At 40.9% G+C, this 19,167-nt stretch overlaps 2 protein-coding genes across 2 annotated transcripts in view; one reads left to right on the plus strand and one right to left on the minus strand.

The window, feature by feature from the left end:
- LOC308089679 (uncharacterized protein) overlaps positions 1–19,167 on the minus strand; it is a 496,849-nt gene that overhangs the window by 93,312 nt on the left and 384,370 nt on the right. The gene's annotated exons all lie outside the window — the stretch shown is intronic.
- On the plus strand, positions 1,906–8,721 carry LOC308082212 (extracellular calcium-sensing receptor-like; the record flags this gene model as incomplete). Its single annotated transcript, XM_080423890.1, has 4 exons — positions 1,906–1,920; positions 5,657–5,884; positions 5,980–6,103; positions 7,814–8,721. The coding sequence occupies 4 exons, from the start codon at positions 1,906–1,908 to the stop codon at positions 8,719–8,721; spliced, it is 1,275 nt and encodes a 424-aa protein (XP_080280016.1).

The following is a 19,167-nucleotide window of genomic DNA, read 5'->3' on the forward strand; positions in this document are numbered from 1 at the left end:
GGGGTCTATGACCACTTCCTGGTAAAACTGGAAGTGAACAGATCCACTTTCGGGTTGCACCATTGAACTCCACACCCCTCAGAGAGTGTTTGGGTGAAATTTCTAGGCAACCCAACAAACCGGACATAATAAGGAAACACCGGAAGTTTGAAGTCTGGGGGACCACCCACTAAGTTTGAAGCATTTAGCATACTGGGAACTGGAGTTTTAGCTATTTAAAGGCCAGCCAATAGGAACAAAGAGAGGGCAGGGCTCAAGCAATTACAGCCCGTCCCTATTTGCCGTCTAAGTGCACCTACCTAGTTTGGGGCGTTTATAATGCTGGGGAATGGAGTTATGGCTGTTTAAAGCTCTGCCAGAAGAAACACAGAGGGGGCGGGGCTTAAGCAATTACAGGCTGTCCCAATTGGTCGTCTAAGAGCACCTACTAAGTTTGGGAAGTTTAGCATGCTGGGAACTGTAGTCATGGCTGTTTAAACCCCAGCCATTAAGAACACAGCTTATGATGCAAACGTCGGGATGTGTCCGACATTACATAAGAACCTCAATAAGGTACCCGGAAAAGTCACCCCAAAACAAATTCGCCCCATTTTTTGTGTGGACCGCTCGCCCTCAGCGGTTCTTGTATCCTCGTTTTGTTTTACTGAGGTTAAGGTAATGAATAAGTTTAGGGTACTGGGTTAGGCATAGTTTTACTCAGGTAAAATGTAGGAATAAGGTTAGGTTTAGGCATAGTTTTAGTGAGTTTACGTTTAGGAATAAGGTTAGGTTTAGGCATAGTTTTACTGAGGTTACGTTTACGAATAGCTGGTGGTGACCATACCGAGCTCACTGGATTTGACCCCGGACGAGCGTGTTTTGGGGCGAGACAGATAAATTGTCATCTGATCTGCGTTTGCTATAACAACACCAGACCATTCAGTTTAAGTGATCTAGAACACAAGTGATTGTTTTCATTTTAAGTTTTTTATAACCAGCAATGTGTGAGTGATAATTCTGTATCTCAAATATTTTATTCCAAGGCAATCAATGTCGGACTGAGATGGGCAGAGAGGGAGAGAGCATTAGCACTGAGCATAAGGCATAGGGCAGCCAGCTCTTAAAGGCAATGACATCTGGCACGCTGATTTTTATTAATGTAACACCCAAACCACACCTATGTGATGTAAGGGGTAGCGCAGGTGTTTTAGTGATAAGGCTGGTGGCAACTCGGCCCCTTGTGCAATGCTAAATCCCCAAATAGTGGGTAGCATGACTTGGGTGCAAAATAGGGCCCTTTTTTTTTTTTTTTTAATAAAGTTTTATTCCACAATTTTGCAATGATACATACATCACATGACTATATATGTGAATACACAGTTCATGACATCGCATAGTTACATTTACTGGTAGATTTACCAGTGGTTTCAAGGTCAGTGCTTTCTTGTGGGTTTTTTTTTTTTTTTTTAATGTCCCCTTCGGCTATCCCCGTACTTCCTAGTACCCCCTCCCAACATCCCCACCCACCTCCCCACCCCTTAAAACTAAAAAAAGAAGGAAGGGAAAACTAGAAGAGAACTAGAAGAAAGAGCACTAAGAACAGAAGAAAGAGAGAGAAAGAGAAAAAAGAAAAGGAGAGAAGGAAAAAAAAAAAAAAGAAAAAAAAGGAGAAAAGAAATAAAGGGAAAGAGTGAAAACAGCATATTGACTCGTCCTCGAATGGTGCGTGCGCCTCATGTGTTGCAAGTACCTCACATCCCACACCCCCAAATTTCAGATGTTCCATCTAATCAAGTGGAATATTCTGTAGTGCGTTAAGGGGGAGATGAGAGGCTGCCAGTGTTTATAAAAGTTTTCAACAGAGCCGCGGACAGCAAAAAAAAATCTTTTCAAGTTTCAAAAATGACATTATATCCCGCAGCCAGGATGCGTTTGAAGGAGGTAAGTGGTTTTTCCATAGGAGGAGGATTCGACGACGAGCAATTAAAGAAGCAAATGAAACTATATTCTTTTGTCTGGTGTTCATTCGGGTCCCCTCTTCTGGGACACCAAAGATAGAAATGCAGGGTGATGGGTCCACATTCAGTGCTAATATTTTGGAAATAGTATCAAAGAAAGATCTCCAGTATTCCGTCAGGCTTGGGCATGACCAAAACATATGAGTCAGATCGGCTGGTGCCTGAGAGCATCTGTCACAGGCATCAGAGAGATCTGGGTATATTCTTGATAATCTAGCCTTGCTATAATGTATCCTATGAAGTACTTTGAATTGGATGAGACATAGTCTCGCACAAGAAGAGGCTGAATTAATAGTTTTCAATGCGGCGTCCCAGAATGTGTCTGACAAAGTGATGCCCAGTTCAGATTCCCACCCCGCCTTGATCTTAATCAATGCGGGAGGGGTCGGTGCCGATAAAAGTTCATATAAAAAAGAAATGTGTCCTTTTGGCAATTGAGTAGCTGGTAGAATATGGTCAATACCCGAAGCCGGCGGAATCTGTGGAAATGATAGAGTATTGTGTCTAGCAAAGTTACGAAATTGAAAATATATGAATAGATCAGAGTGTTGAAGGTTAAATGTGGAGCGTAGCTGTGTGAAACTGGCAAATGTGTCGTCCATATAGAAGTCTCCTAGGCAAGACAACCCTTGTAAAGTCCAGCTGGAGAATCTCCCATCAGTTTTTCCCGGTTGAAATTGTTGGTTATTGCATAGCGGTGTTGCTAAAGATATAGAGGTCCAGCCAAAGTGTTGTCTAATTTGTTGCCAAATTTTTAAGGTTGAGATAACAAAAGGATTAGAAGAGTGCTGCCTAGGTTTGAGTGGGAGTTTACTGCATACTAAAGCTTTTAAGGACGAAGAATGACAGGAGTTAGATTCGAGTTGAAACCAACCATCCTCTGTATCTGAGATCCAGAGTGCGATCTCGTGCATGTTTGCTGCCCAATAATAAGACTGATAATTTGGTAAACCGAGTCCCCCCTTTGATCTCTCCCTCTGAAGTAGAGGTTTACATACTCTTGGAGTCTTCCCGCTCCATATACAATTCAAAATTACTGAGTCCAATTGACGAAAAAACAGTTTGGGTAAAAAAATGGGTAAGCACTGAAACAAGTACAGGTATCTGGGGAGTATATTCATTTTGATGGATTGCACTCGGCTTGCAAGGGAAAGGGGTAAGGTGTTCCATCGGTGTAAATCAGTTTTTACTTTTGTTGTTAAAACCGTAAAGTTTTCCTCACAGAGAGAGGGAATAGAGTTAGTAATAGTAATTCCTAAGTATTTGAACTTGCTAGATAAATTAAAGGGAATTGTGGATTGGGGTATCACTTTGGCCGATTGGTTAACAGGAAAGCATTCGCTTTTCTGTACGTTCAACTTGTACCCGGAGAAAGTGCCAAATACTTGAAGAGTATTTAAAATATGTGGAATACATCTTATTGGGTCCGAAACAAAGAGGAGCAGATCGTCTGCGTACAAGGATACTTTGTGTTCAATTCCGTCTCTTTTAATGCCTGTAAACAGTTTGTTAGCCTTAAGAGCAAGTGCTAGAGGCTCAATAACTATTGCGAAGAGGAGGGGAGAGATCGGACATCCTTGTCTTGTGCCACGTGATAGTGGAAAAAAATCTGGTTATTGGTGGACACTCGTGCCTGTGGAAAAGTATAAATTAACCGTATCCAGGAAATACATTTTTCGCCAAATCCAAACTTTTTTTAAGTAAAAAATAAATGACCCCATTCAACTCGGTCAAAGGCTTTTTCGGCGTCGAGTGCAATAACCACCTCAGGACTAGACAGCGAAGCCGAGGAGTGAATATTGTTAAGAACCCTTCGTATGTTTGTAAATGAGTGTCGGTTTTTTATAAATCCTGTTTGGTCATCAGATATTATGGTTGGTACTATAGTCTCAAGTCTACAAGCCAAGGCTTTTGCAAGTATCTTTTCATCCACATTAAGAAGGGAAATGGGGCGATAAGAACTACATAGATTTGGGTCTTTGTCCTTCTTAAGGATAAGTGATATAGAGGCTTGAGTAAGTGTTGGTGGTAATCTACCTTGTTGGGGAGGTCGGTTGTTATTGAGCCTGCTTTATTCATAATTTGGGGAATTTGACGTGAGGCTATCCTGCTTTTCAGCTGGTGTGCGAGAAGGCGTCCTGCTTTATCTCCAGGTTCATATATTGTTCCCTGAGCTCTCAACATTTTTTCTGCGTACCTAGTGGACATAAGATTGAACTCAGTCTGAAGACTGAGTCTCTCTTTGGCCAGTTCCGGGGATAGTGATATGGAACATTTACGATCTAGGTCGGATATAGCTTCCATTAATTCCTGTTGTCGTTTTTTCAGTTTCCTATTAGTGTGGGCAGTGTAAGAGATTATCTCACCCCTAAGGAACACCTTAAGGGTTTCCCATAGCAAAGACGGGCTAGTGTCTTCGTTTTTGTTAGTCTCCACAAAAAGGTCTATAGATCGAACTATGAGATTACAAAATGTGCTATCAGACAAAAATGTGGAGTCCAATTTCCAGGAATAAGTCGCTTTATGTTGAGCTGCGAAATTTAAATTGAGTATGACGGGGGAGTGGTCAGAGTTAACTATAGGAGAGTGTTCCGTTGAAATGACAGAAGAAAGAAGTATTTTATCTATAAAAAAATAATCTATACGAGAGTACGTTTTATGAACATGCGAATAGAAAGAGTATTGCCTGTCTTTTGGGTGAGTAGCTCTCCATGGGTCAGTACAGCCACACTGATCCATAAAGGTAGATAAGGCCAGAGACATCTTAGAAGGTGTAAGTGTTCTGGGACTAGATCTATCCAGTCTGGGATCCATCACACAATTAATATCCCCTCCAAATATCAATTTATGAGTTTGTAAATCAGGAATTGATGATATAAGTTTCTTCATGAAATCTAAATCATCCCAATTTGGGGCGTAAACACTAACGAGAACCACCGGAGTATGACAGAGAGATCCAGTTACAATAATATAGCGTCCGTTAGGATCAGAAATGGTGTTGGAAAGAGTAAAATTTACCTTTTTGTTAATAAGAATAGCTGCGTCTCTCGTTTTGAAGTTAAATCGAGAGTGGAAAATATGACCTATCCAGGGCCTACTAAGTCTTTGGTGGTCTATTGTACGCAGATGTGTTTCCTGTAAGAATGTGATGTCAGTTTTTAAGTATTTTAAATGAGAGAACACTCTAGCCCGTTTCACCTGACCGTTCAGGCCCCCTACATTCCATGAAATGATTTTGGTGGAGCCTCCCACTGTCACCGGTCTGTTTGGATTATTTACCATTACCATCTAGTCTTATTGAAGTAATGACTGTTCCGGGTGGACCAGTCCACTTGGGAGTGTGTGTTACGTGAGAGGACTATGCAACAACACAATGCGGAGCAGCAACCAAGCGAGGAATGAGTCATATGCTGATTTAAGTAAGAAATAGGAAAAAGGAAATAGAAGAAAAAAATAAAAAATAAAGACCCCCCACCCCCGTCCAAAATTGCCCTCCCACCCCATCTCCCCCCACCCCCGGTGCACCCCAAGTACCTATGCTCATCCTCCCGCCCTGATGAACTGCAGGTAAAAACCACTTACTAACTTAAAATAGGGCCCTTAAGTAGTTTTTTTTTAATTATCTTTCTCTTCATGATTCTGCTCATCACTATTTCTAGCTTCTCTATTACCTGGAAAAGGTCAACTTCACCACATTTGTTGGTGATCCTGTATCATTTGATGAGAATGGTGATGCTTTACCAATCTTTGATATATTGAACTGGGCGTGGCTTCCTGATGGAAGCAAAAATATTCACAATGTAGGTGTGGTCAGGAAGTCAGTCTCCGGAGATGAAGAATTCATCCTTGATGAAGACAGAATCTCCTGGAACTTTGAATCAAAAAAGGTAATTTCAGCTTTCTAAAATAACTCATGTTGAGCTCATGATGTGAATGTAATTGAGTTTAGACTGAAACTGATCATTGTTACTTTCCTCTGTAGCCTCCTCGGTCAGTGTGCAGTGAGAGCTGTTCCCCTGGAACCCGTGTGGCCAGAAGGAAAGGAGAACCTGTCTGCTGCTTTGACTGCATTGCTTGTTCTGAGGGAGAGATCAGCAATCAGACTGGTAGGTTTACATTACTAGTTCCACACCCAAACTACTAGAAGACTAGAGACTTGGGACTGCAACTGTTACTTCATATCTAGAGCTATAAAAAAAGAGTTGTAAAGCTGTAAAAAGTCCAAGCCTATCACCAGAAATGCTAACCTGAGTCAGCCAGATGGGGGCGGTATTGAGTTTCACAATACACCCTGCATACGGGATCGCTCAGGGAGTAAAGCTACCCGGTCGCTGCCTGTACGAACCAATCAGCGGCTGCTAGGGGCGGGATCATCCAATCACCTGCCAAGTAGCTTGAAAAAAATGAAACGCTGTCTTGCATCGATTCTGCTACCGGAGTCTCAGATGGAAGTACGCTGTGAAACAAGTGTGTCAGGTTACAGAGATGCCCCCCGAACTGTTTACTGAACATATTTTCCTTTTTGATTACTACTCCTTTATTATGATGTTTTGCATAGTATTGTGTATTAGTGTTTGTCGTTAAATGTTTCAATGAATTGAATACACAGGACCCAAATGGAAACAAGCCATAGTGTTTTTTGGGGTTTAATCCTTTTAGCTAGGGTTGGGTATCGAAATTCGGTTTCCAAGTAGGAACCGAATAAGAACTGGTGGGTACCGGGTACCCATCAAATATATGTAATTTCAGTTCTGCATATCTGTTCCTAGAATCTATCCTAGACACGCTAAAAGCCACTCAAACAAAGGCGTTTAGAAGTCATACACAAACAGCACAATCTGATCAAAAATCACAAATCCGGTAAAACACCGTTGTAGTATAGAGCTGCTGCTTCTCTCAGAGCCCAGGCACATTCTTCCCGCATATTGAGACATATTGTATTTTATTACTACACAATAGTAAATAAATAATTCTACACAATGAATACATATGTTTTAAATAACTGATCTCAATATATAGACAAATTAAAGTTATGATAAGTTTTGCCATAATCATGTAGCTCTACAACAGAGGCATAGCCATGACAGCAATGGTACAATTTGTATGTATTTGTATGTATACATATATATTTTAAAATAATACACATTTTCGGCCATTCGGTTTTCGGCCAAGTATTTTCCATTCTGTGCATCCCTATCAAATAAACATTTGACCTCGTTTTTTTTTTTTTACCATTTTGGAACCGAAAAATGGAACCGTTAGGAACCAGAAAGCAGAACCGAAACCGGAACCAGACTCGTAAAAATCCCAACGATACCCATCCCTACTTTTAGCATCCTTTTGCATAGAACTGTACTTTTTGTGCTTTCTTTTTTGCAAAAGTATACAATCAATCAAGCAATCAATCAATCAATCAGTAAAACATAAGCTTTCAGATCAATATACCAACAGTCCGGGCTCTTCTTTCGTTCAAATGTGTCTATAAGCACAACATTTGGCCCAGATGTAGCCAGGGCATTCTTTAATGATTTGGCTCAGGCTCCTGAGCCAGTGACCAGCGCTGGCTTAATGCAAGGAATTTAAGTGCTGCAGCATTTATGGAGCATTTAAGTGCTTTAGCATTTGGTGCCCCCCCAACCTTGGGAGGGCAAAAGTGAGAGAGAGACTATACTATTGTGGAAGACAACATATTGAAACAATGGCTGCTGAAGTAGCGGAAAGTAGTGAAAAGCATCGGCAGCAGCCGCCGGTGAAGCAAAATTTCCAACTGCACTAATAGTAGGTAGTAGGATATAGCAACTTTTACTCTTTGTCAGACTCTACAGAGTGCACCAGTTGTCCAGAGGACTTCTGGTCCAGTCCCCAGCGTGACCACTGTGTCCCTAAGAGCATGGAGTTCCTCTCCTACCATGAGGCCCTGGGTATCTCCTTGACAGCCGTCTCATTGCTAGGCACACTTAGCTGTGCTATTATCATGGGAATCTTCATCTATCATCGGGACACACCCATGGTACGCGCCAACAACTCAGAACTCAGCTTCCAACTTTTGTTGTCACTCAAACTGTGTTTCTTGTGCTCACTTTTGTTCATTGGTCGTCCCATACTCTGGACATGTCAGCTGAGGCATGCAGTATTTGGGATCAGCTTTGTGCTGTGTGTCTCGTGTATCCTGGTAAAGACTATGGTGGTGTTGGCTGTGTTCAAGGCCTCCAAGCCTGGGGGCGCAGACATTATGAAGTTTTTCGGTGCCATGCAGCAGAGAGGAATAGTTCTGGCTCTTACTTCCATCCAGGCAATAATCTGCACAGCCTGGCTTGTGTCTGCCTCACCAACTCCTCATAAGAACACACAATACCACAGTGATAAAATAGTCTATGAGTGTGAAGTGGGATCAACAGTTGGTTTTGCTGTGTTACTTGGTTATATTGGTTTACTGGCACTCCTCAGTTTCATCCTAGCATTCATGGCAAGGAATCTTCCAGACAACTTCAATGAAGCCAAGTTAATCACTTTCAGCATGTTGATCTTCTGTGCCGTGTGGATAGCCTTCATCCCAGCATATATCAGCTCTCCAGGCAAATATGCAGATGTTGTGGAGGTATTTGCTATTTTAGCATCTAGTTTTGGCCTTTTGATGGCACTGTTTGGACCAAAGTGTTATATAATGCTTTTGAAACCAGAGAGAAACACTAAGAAGGCCATCATGGGTCGAGGTGCCACCTAGACATAGAAGCAGAAATTCAATGATAATTAATTGTCTGTGTATTTTACAATTTTTTTGAAGTCCTCACGGTTTCAATGGGTTAATGCTGCCTTCTGTGATATTTTGATGGTCAAAAGGCTTGAAAATTATATTCTCTGTAAAATAATGTTTTTGATACTTCGGCCTCTGAGATTTGTTCTAGGTTTAAAACAAGTTGTTCACTATTAATAGGGCTGGATAGAAAGTGGTTCAACAACGGTTTAAAAAGTTGTGTAATCTCACAAACCGAGTTCAAGAAAATAAACATCAAACTTATGCTAGGGTATATGGATCTTTCACCTGTACAATTAATATTTAGTAGCAGCTCATTACGGTTTTGATTGTTCTGTCTGCCTAATAGTTTATCATTGAATTGCCAAACCTTTCTTCCATTTCCCTTTGCACTCTTAATAACACTGATGTAAAATGATTAAAAATGTATTACCTGATGTCTGACGTGTATAAATTGCTGTCTATCTGTGGTCAGGCCAGACTTGAATGATTGCTTCAATAACTGGTCTCTGCTCTTCATTAGGTTTTTACAGTTTTTATCTATCCAGGGCAAGTAAACTACTTTTCCTTTCCTACACTGCCCTCTTTAATCTTTATTCATTCGGATCCCACTCTCCCTGGGGTCCACAACAAACATAACAATACACATCACATGTAACGCAACACAATAAACAATAAACATGTACAGTCTTACTAAAACATTTCAAGACAATAAAAGTTGAGTAAAAACTAAGCATGAACAATCCATCAAAGTACATTCCATCGAGGTTATTCAGGTCAGTTAATTAAAGAGGTGGTGCCATGGTTTTGCACTTTTTCTGTTTTTCATGTGTCTATGAGGTTAATAGAACTTCATTAAGCCCCCTGGTGGTGTTTTTATGGTGTTTTATGTCTTCTCTGACTAATTTGAGTTTCTACCTGGAGGCTGAAACCTTGAGGGTCAAACGTGCCAATAGAGAAACAGCGCTTTAGTGACATAATAAAAACATACCTTCCCCCTCATTATCATAACACAACAGGTGTGGGCATGAGGAGGAGGAGGGACTAGGACAGGTGGGTGGTGCTAAGGTGGTGGAGGAGGTGCTAAGGTGAGAACCAGGTATACTTAATGAACTGGAGGCGTGTCCACATAAAAACATAATTTTAACAATTTCTGTACACTTTTTTGAAAAAATCTTCCTCCTAGTATAACCATAATACCTGATGATTATGTTTTAGGGGGGGGGGGGGGGGGGGGGGATCACTGAAAATCACGGCACCCAGTCTTTAACTTTTAGGGTCTTTAAAGGTAGGGTAAGTGATTTGCGTTGGTTAAAATAATTGTTAAATAGCTCTATATTCTGATAGTACTCATTGCTATAGAGTGTTTGTTCAGTATTAGGAGTCTCCTTGTCTCTCCAGCTCTTTATTAAACAGAATATGCATTTTCGTTTCAGTTTCAGTTTCATTTCCAATTTTATCCAACCAGGACAGAGAACTCAATCAGGATTTAGATTAAACAAGTGAAATTGGAAGTGATGACACTAAGAAATGAGCATGCAAAATTTGAACTGGAACACTATACAAATTAAGCTTAAAAATGGGTACTTTCTCCTGATTGGCTGAGATTTTGACACCTACCGAAAAATGGATTTTCTGTTTATTAAAGAGCTGGAGAGACAGGGAGACATCTGTTACTGAAAAAAACACTCTATAGCAATGATTACTATCAGAATATAGTATTTTAACCTTTTAACAAAATACTTTTTGTTTTAACCAAAAAATATCACTTACCCTACCTTTAAAGGAGTTTCTTAAAACTTGCCTTACTGAGTGCTTCAGTGATCATAGTTGGTAATGTGTTCCATATTGTAATTGCCCTATACAATACAGATCTAGGTGAAGGAGTCCATGACCCCATTAACTTTAATTAAAAACATATTTGCATCTAGGGAGGCTAAGTACCAGGTCAAAACTGTATTACAAATGTAACCCATATGGAATATGGTGTCACTAATTCTGTTGTTATTTTATGGTGTCACAGATGCATGTTGCTGTCACTAAAGGGTTAACTTGAAATGTACATCAACACCTATACACATGTTGACCAGTAGAGGGCGCATCTGCGTTGTCACTCCATTCATTCTTCACTGATCCTCTCTAGAGTGAAGACAGACAGAGAGAGCTCCTGCCTGTTTGTTGAAATATAAAGAATTAAGCTAAAACTCTGGTAAATTCTTAACCAGAGTTGCAGTCTCTGAGCAGTAAACCAAGTGCTGCTTGTGAGAGCCCGGTTCCAGTGACGTTTTACTGTGTTCTGGTTGCTGGGAACAAGTTTGTTGTTTAGCTTAGCCACATGCTGAGAACTCCAGTAAGTTTGTTGTTTAGCTTAGCCACATGAAGGAAGCCATCTTGCTAACTACAATGAGTGGATTTAGTCAGAGAACAACACATAGTGTTCAGAATTCATACTAAAACCAATTGGAGTATTGTGATGTTGTTGGAGAAAGTTTACATTTTACATTTTGATAACTTTGTATTATTTGTGTTTATCAAAGAGATGTTTTGCTTAAAGTTACTGTGTTCAGCCCAATACAGTAGAACTTTATTCATGTCATGCTGCTAAAAGGGAATACTTTACTCATGTCATGTTGTTAAAAGGGAACAATTTATGCATTTAATTTATTTATTTGATACAGTTAAAAGTGTAATTCATTTTATTTCATGTTGCTTAAAAAGTGATCATTTAAGTTTAAAAAGATAAAAATCCTTTACTGGATGTCTTTTATTTCATGCATTTATGATGTCATGTTTGAAAAAGGTGAAGCTGTTAATAATAACAATTAATTTTGTTTGCCAATTAATACTGATGTTCAAGTCTAACAGACTTAAGGAGCACAGTGTGAACTGAACAGTATTCATAATTCATATCCATGAGTAATGGGTTTAAAATGAGTAACTGATTTGATTTCTAAAAGAAAAGTTAATATGGTACCATATGGAAGAGATATAACAGAAACAGAGTATTATAACTGATTCTTTCTATTCTGTACTGCTATGTGCAGATTGGTTTTTGTGATCCTGGTGGAAGTCTGGTTTCAAACCAAGCTGAGTGAGATGGCGAGCTAACCCAGTGAGAAACAGCCTGCAGAAGGAGCGTTTGGATGCAGTGTGGCCAGCTGCATTGGTTCTGAGATTCTGCAGAGTGACTGACTGAACTTGACTGAGCTGACTTAACTGACATACATCAGATTCGCAAGTATTGAACTGAACTGAATCAGGATTCAAAGATTCTCATTCCTTGGATAAGGAATACAGTACACACCAGTGTCTGCTTTACTACCCGGGTAGATCATACAAAGACATTATTTTATTCTATTTTTGATTTTCCAAACAAGAGAGCTCTATTTTATTTTATTTTTGGGGGTTAATGTTCAATTTAAAAACATACTGTTTCACGCTTTGTTGTATTCTGTATTTGTGTAATAAATATGCCAGCAGCTGTTCTGTGTTAGAAAGTACTGAAGTCTCCTCGTGAGTATTTCACCCCTACTGCTCAGAACCTAGAACTAGTCCAGTGGGCCAGCCTCTACTATACCAGAGTAGGGGCGCTACAGAAACATATTAATTTAATCACAATTATACTCAATCTCTTTATCTCTTCATGTGTTAACACATCGGGTGCCAAACACGGTCTGAACCGTGTTTTCACAGAGTGGCGCTTTGGTGCCTGAACCGTGTTTGGTGTCTGAACCGTGTTTGGTGTATTTTATTTTTTTTTATTTTTTTCCACACGGGAGGGGCTGGAGCAGCTCTGGAATCACCCGTGGTGATTCTGAGAAGGATAGTTCAGATGGATCATCGTGTCAAAAAACATGGCGCCCATCCGCTTCCGTTCTATCTCCTTCTCTAAAACCCCTATAACTCTTTTTACGCTGTAGAAAACGACTCATTTTGTATGCACGATCACTCCGCCATTGTTACTCACGTAAGAGATGTTATCGTCCCAGGCGTTAGCCAGGACCATCGGGCAAAATGGAGGCATGCTTTGTTTCACATGGAATGCACGTCGTTGAGTCTACGAGCGCTATTCAGCGGCAGCTCCTCCAGCCTAAACCCTACCCTAAACCTGTTAAATACGGATAATGGAGCTGCCCTGTCCCAAAATGTTATTCTAGCACCTGCTCTACCCGTCACCCATTATGCCGACACCGTTATTTGCTCGTGGAGGCATGCCCGTGGGCGTGTTGTTGCTATATCCCCCACATTGCTATTCTGCACACACACATGGGTACGGCTTTGGGAGGGGGGACAGTGGGTTCTAAAAGCACCCGCCAAGTGCAGTAGTGCACACAGACACTGCACTGGCTTTGTGGAGACAGGACGCAAAGTGCGCACCTCTCTCTACTAGGCTATTATTGTCAACAAATCTCTGTGATTCTAATTTTACTATAATCAGCAGAAGGAAGGGTGTCAATTCCTTGTGTCAATTGTATTTATATAAGATGTGATCTATTTAAAAAAGACAATTTGTGAATCTGCAATGCAATACTCCACTTTACACATCAGTTTTATTCATTGATTATGCAGGAAATAATTAACTGATTACAAAAATATAAAATTCTCTCTAATCAGCAATATGTAGGTGATATTTACGTCTATCAAATGTGGTTTTACTGAAAGGCAATCTTAGACTTAGAAACGAAACATCGGCCCCATGTTAAATGGCCAGAGCGCAGGTTGGACCATGAGCCGTGTTGCCAGCCTTGGCAAGAAATAAGCAACCACAGGTCTATGAAAACAAAAAGAAGCGACTATAAGGCCACATGAGCACTTCAAACTAGAGCTTTCATATCCCCTAAATATTTCAGCCTGGCTCGACCCATAATTGACAAATTAGGCCCAGCCCAGCCCGTCAGTCATTTTTCTAAAGAAGTATTTTTTCTCATTAAATCTTGGTAATTCGTTAAGAACAGGAGTCATTCTACCCTATTCCAACAGTCTATATTTTATTTAAAAAACAGCTTGGAGCAAATAGGGCTATATAAATATATACACTGCCCCATAACCATTTTTAAAATGATATTCGGTTATTCTATGAAATATATTTTTAATTGAGATATTCTTGTTTTTTTCCATATTGCTGATACAGAACCATTTATAGGCTAAATATTGTCTCTGACTCGCTGTCGGTTATTAAAAATTAAGAAATACTATATTTTAAATAGTGTTAAATACAGAAAACAGGGGAAAATACATATAATCTCTAATCTGTGATTCTAATGTGATTAATGTGACCCCTACAGTCAGTGAAGTCCAGTGCTGAATGTGAGAAATATTGAGACAAATAGGCTATAACCCAATACATAATTTTATGAAATAAATGGGTTATATTTTACAGATAGTTACACTATTCTTGTACTATATTAAAATTGAATCATCCTTAAACTTCAAGTTAAATTAATTATTTCCGTGGACTTAACATATTATAATATCAGCATGTAGGGGGAGGTAGAGAGTTACATATTATAATACCAGCCTGTAGGGGGAGGTAGAGAGTAACATATTATAATACCAGCCTGTAGGGGGAGGTAGAGAGTCACATATTATAATACCAGCCTGTAGGGGAGGTAGAGAGTAACATATTATTAATACCTTTGCTCTAAGTGAAACCTGTGTCCAAACCCAATGTTGAATAAATGTGACTAACAATAGCATAATGTAGTCGTGTTTTTCATCAGAATTAATGAATAAATGCAAAAACATTTTTAAGAATTTCATAAGCAACGCGCTAATATCGTGATAATATCGTATATCGTGATATGTTCGGCCACAGTTATCGTGATATGAAATTTCCATATCGTCCCACCCCTATTGCTGTCATGTCTTAATAAAATCATGCCTTTAACAAGCAAAATAAGCAGTACAAAATTGTTTATTTTTATTTTTATTTAGCTAGTTTCAACAAGGCACAAGGTAATGCGGCTAGTTTCTGGAAGGTCATAAAATCATTAAAAGCTAGGCCTGCCTCCTCTCTCCCGACACAGATTAGCAGTGAAAGTGGGGTTGTTTTAAATAAATCAGATATTTGTGATACTTTTAACCATCATTTTATATTATCTGGCAATCTATTTGATAGGCAAGCTGTCATAGCCTGGTTCCAGACGAATCTGCCTTTGCAAAATTGCATCGCACTTTAGCCCTCGGCAGATTAAGTCTGGCCCCCCTCAATAGAGATTTCATTTCTCTCCCAAGTCATGAGGGACCAATCAGGGCCCAGTATCCAGATGTGGGCGGGCTTATCACCTTATTTGGAGCAATGACGTACAAGGAAGCACTGCTCTGATTGGTTCGTACAAGGAAGCACTGTTCTGATTGGTTTAGGTCTAACCAATAGAGACCGTTTGGATCTTTTTGTAACCGCCCCTTGGAAAAAAAATCTATCGTTGATAGGGACCAGACTATATAATATCCACGCAGTGTGTCGTGTGATATTGTCTGGCCACGCGAGGCTAAAGCTGTCAGACTGGCGCCATCAGATCAGGGCAGGAATTCAGTCACTGAAAACTCACTCAATTTGTCCCCTCCCTGCTTTTCGTTTAGACCAGTGACACACTCAGAAGTTTTAACTGCACTTTCACAAATATGCACTAAGAAGTCTAAGGGTGCAGATGATCTTAACCCATATCTACTGCGTCTTAGTGCTTTTATAACTGCTGCACCACTTGTCCACATTTTTAATTTATCACTTACCTTAGGCGCAATTCCCACAGTCTGGAAAGAAGCTCAGGTTATCCCACTTCATAAAGGTGGTGATCAATCTGATTTAAATAATTACTGCCCAATCTCAAAATTGTGCTGTCTAGCCAAGATCCTTGAATCCCTAGTCAGTTCCCAGTTACGTTATTTTCTGAATACACATAACATACTCCAACCCCAACAGTCAGGATTCAGACCAGGTCATAGTACGGTGACAGCTACAACACTTACACAAATAACAAACTAACTGCTCTAGATAATCACCATCACTGTGCAGCCATTTTATTGATCTTTCTAAAGCGTTTGACACTGTGGACCATTATATTTTATTACAGAAGCTAGCCTCCATTCATTCATTCATTTGTTTATTTGCACAGGACAATGCATATTAATGAACGTCAAGACGTAAATACACCGGATTTAGCAAAGATGCTAGTTTTCATCCGCAGTCCTCACAAAGAAACAGACAGACAAACAGAGGAATACATTTTCAGTAATACTACATAACATTACATTGGGAAACAGACAGATAAACAATTGAATACATTGGGGACATTATAGACAGACAAACATTGGAATACATAAAAGAAAAAAAAGGGGAAGGTGAGTTGGGGGGGGGGGGGGGGTGGGATGGGATGGGCAAAAAGCACTGCTCGATGCCCTGCCTCCTTGTAAGGCATTGCATGGAGGGAGTGAAAAAAAAGAGCCCTGGTGGGTTGGAAGGGGGGGAGGGGCGCGGGAGTGGGGAGAGGAGCAAGGACGCGAAGGCGTGTGGTGCAGGATATGTTACTGTGTGTTTGTGTGTGTGTGTAAATGGAAGCCTGGGATATGGCCTTGGTGCTTTAACCCAGTCCAGTAATCTCTTCTGAGCTGATGTCAAGAGCGAACGCCGGTTGTAGAGCGATAACAGAGCGAGTGGGAAGGCTGTGGGAGAGAGTCCTTGAATGGATTTCGACCCAAAGTCATAACACCAGGTGTCCATGAGCGCTGGTGGTGGGGGGGGGTGGGTGTTGGTACGGGTAGGCTTGGGGGGGGGGGGGGGGTGGTCTGGATGGGTGGCCAACATTCACACTGTATTTCGCTGGGGGAAAAAGTCCAGGTTTTTTGGTGTGGGGGGGTCCAAATTGATCCTAATAATCCAAGCAGACAATTTGTCTACTATTTATACTATAGTGGGCCATCCAGTCTGTCTATGCCCGCTCTAATCATGGTCAAATCGCCTCGCAGCGCGGTCAGTTCGCCGCGCAGAGCAGCGGCTCGCTAAGCGTTGCCTCTGGCTTCGTCCGCCGCACGTGCCATGATGTTGTATGTTGCCCATCTTAACGTCCAGTTTGGAGATCCACTCGGTGATGTTATTCAAGTCGCGTTTCAGCTCAGACACACCTGTCTGAGTAGCCAGCGCTCTGCTCGACTCCGCTCCGTCCAGGGCAGCTCTCTTGACAGTTTTTCGATACACAAGTGCAATGCCCGCTCCAATCAGCAAGAAACCTGTTATCATACCAATGAACAGATAGACATCTTCTATGTCCTCGATCGACAGGACTTCCAAACACAGAACTCGCCATTTGTAGTCCGAATCCCCCATGTATCCAGCCAGATAAGTCCCATCTGGGCAGATTGGCTCGTCCGGTCCAGATTGCCGGGTTGAGAACATTTTGTCAATTGCGTTTAATGACCAGTTAATAATATAATCCATGTTTTCACCTGAGACTGTTCGCTCGTGCAGTGTGGTGAGGCTGGAGAGTTGTGGGATAGGAAGGAGGACATTGGCTTGGATAATTGCTCTGTCAGATGGTTTTCCAACTATCTAACGAGTAGAACTCAAGCTGTTGTTGCAGATGGTTTTAGTTCCAGTTCCTTGGCAATTGGGAAAGGTGTCCCGCAGGGTTCAATTTTGGGCCCCCTTTTATTCACTCTGTATGTGAATAATATTGCACTCCCTTCTCTGCACTGGGATGTCCATTTCTACGCAGATGACACAATTTTATACAGTATTGGCCTAACATTGGAAGTGGCCACTGCAAATGTTCAGACCGCCTTCAATAGGTTTCAACAGGCTCTAATTGACCTCAAGCTTGTTTTAAACTCCAATAAAACAAAATGCATGGTTTTTACTAGGTCTCCAGATTTAAATCCCTTTACTGGTATTTATACTCTGAAAGGTGAACTAATTGAGCTGGTCCCTTTTTATAAATACCTGGGCATTTGGCTAGATGCAAGCTCTCATTTAAGGTTCATATCGAGAACCTACTCAAAAAACTAAGAGGACAAATAGGTTTCCTCTATAGAAACAGGTCCTGTTTTTATTTTTCCAGCAGAAAGACTATAATTCAATCTGTAATAATGTCTGTTTTTGACTATGGGGATATATTGTATATGCATGCTTCACTCTCCACACTGAAGCCTCTTGATGCAGTCTACCACAGTGCCCTGCGTTTTATTACTGGCGATGATTATCTCACCCATCACTGTATTTTATATGATAAAGTGGGTTGGCCATCTCTCACAGTGTGTAGAGAGCAACATTGTATTTTATTTATTTATAAGGCCTTGTGTGGAAAGCTTCCTTTGTACATATCCTCGCTTCTGAAACCTAAGGTTACAGGTCATTCAACACGTTCACAAACCCACATTAGATATACCAGTCCTCGTAAGAGCAGTGAACAAGGAAAGACTGCTTTCATGTATTAAGCTCCACACAAATGGAACAAACTTCAGGATTCCCTTGAAACGGGTGCGATTGGTCTCAATAGAGACATTTAGGGTGCTTCTCGAGGACACACTACATAGTGATTGCACCTGCTTCATGTAACTCTATGTTTATTTGCATCTGTGACACTGTAATATGATTCAAATGTTTGTTATTGTTTTTCATTATGTATGTATTGTATTGTATATGCTGTCATCAGGGCGTCCTTGAAAAAGAGAGCTTGCTCTCAACGGGCTTCCCTGAATACATAAAGGAAAAAGAAAGAGAGTTTGGATTACTTTGTTTGATGGGAAAGAGTTGCGATGGAGAAATCACATCCAATATAGAGACCTGGATCGTGAATGTTACCTCATACTGCCCGCTGCCTGTGCTCTGGTCATTTGAAGAAATAATCCAACGTTTACTTTGAGGTGAGGAAGACATGAAGAAAGCTTTTCAATCTCAATAGTTTGTCTGAAGATCCATTCTATATATCATGCTATGGTTTAAACTTTAAAGGGGGCTTTGCTGCTGCCGTGACAACTGACAAGACAGCTGATTGATTTGACCTACTTTTGCGCTGCTGGTGATTAATTATTTGGGAGCAGCTGTGTAAGGTTACATGTCGGCTTTCCGACATGTCGCCTTTCCGACGGTTACTAACCCTAGACCTAACCCTAACCCTAACCGCACGCGGAAGCCACTAGTCGGAGTAGTGAGATGTCGGAATGGAAGGAGCACCCCGCTGTGTAAGAATAGTATAAATATTTTAAATGGCTTTCATATACTCTTGGGGATCTGACTAATATGACAAGTTGTAACTGTACATAACTGTACAGAATGGAACCTGAAGAGAGTCCACCGGCCAAACGGCGTCGCGAAGAGTCCTCCCAGCCCCACTCCAGCCCCCCTCCTGATGAAGGGGAAAAGGAAAACATCCCACCCAATCCCGATGAGGAGGAGGAGGATGAGGAAGAGGAGGAGGAGGA

The sequence above is a fragment of the Gymnoscopelus braueri genome, assembly GCF_963280865.1.
Source record: "Gymnoscopelus braueri genome assembly, chromosome: 1".
Taxonomy (NCBI): Eukaryota; Metazoa; Chordata; class Actinopteri; order Myctophiformes; family Myctophidae; genus Gymnoscopelus; species Gymnoscopelus braueri.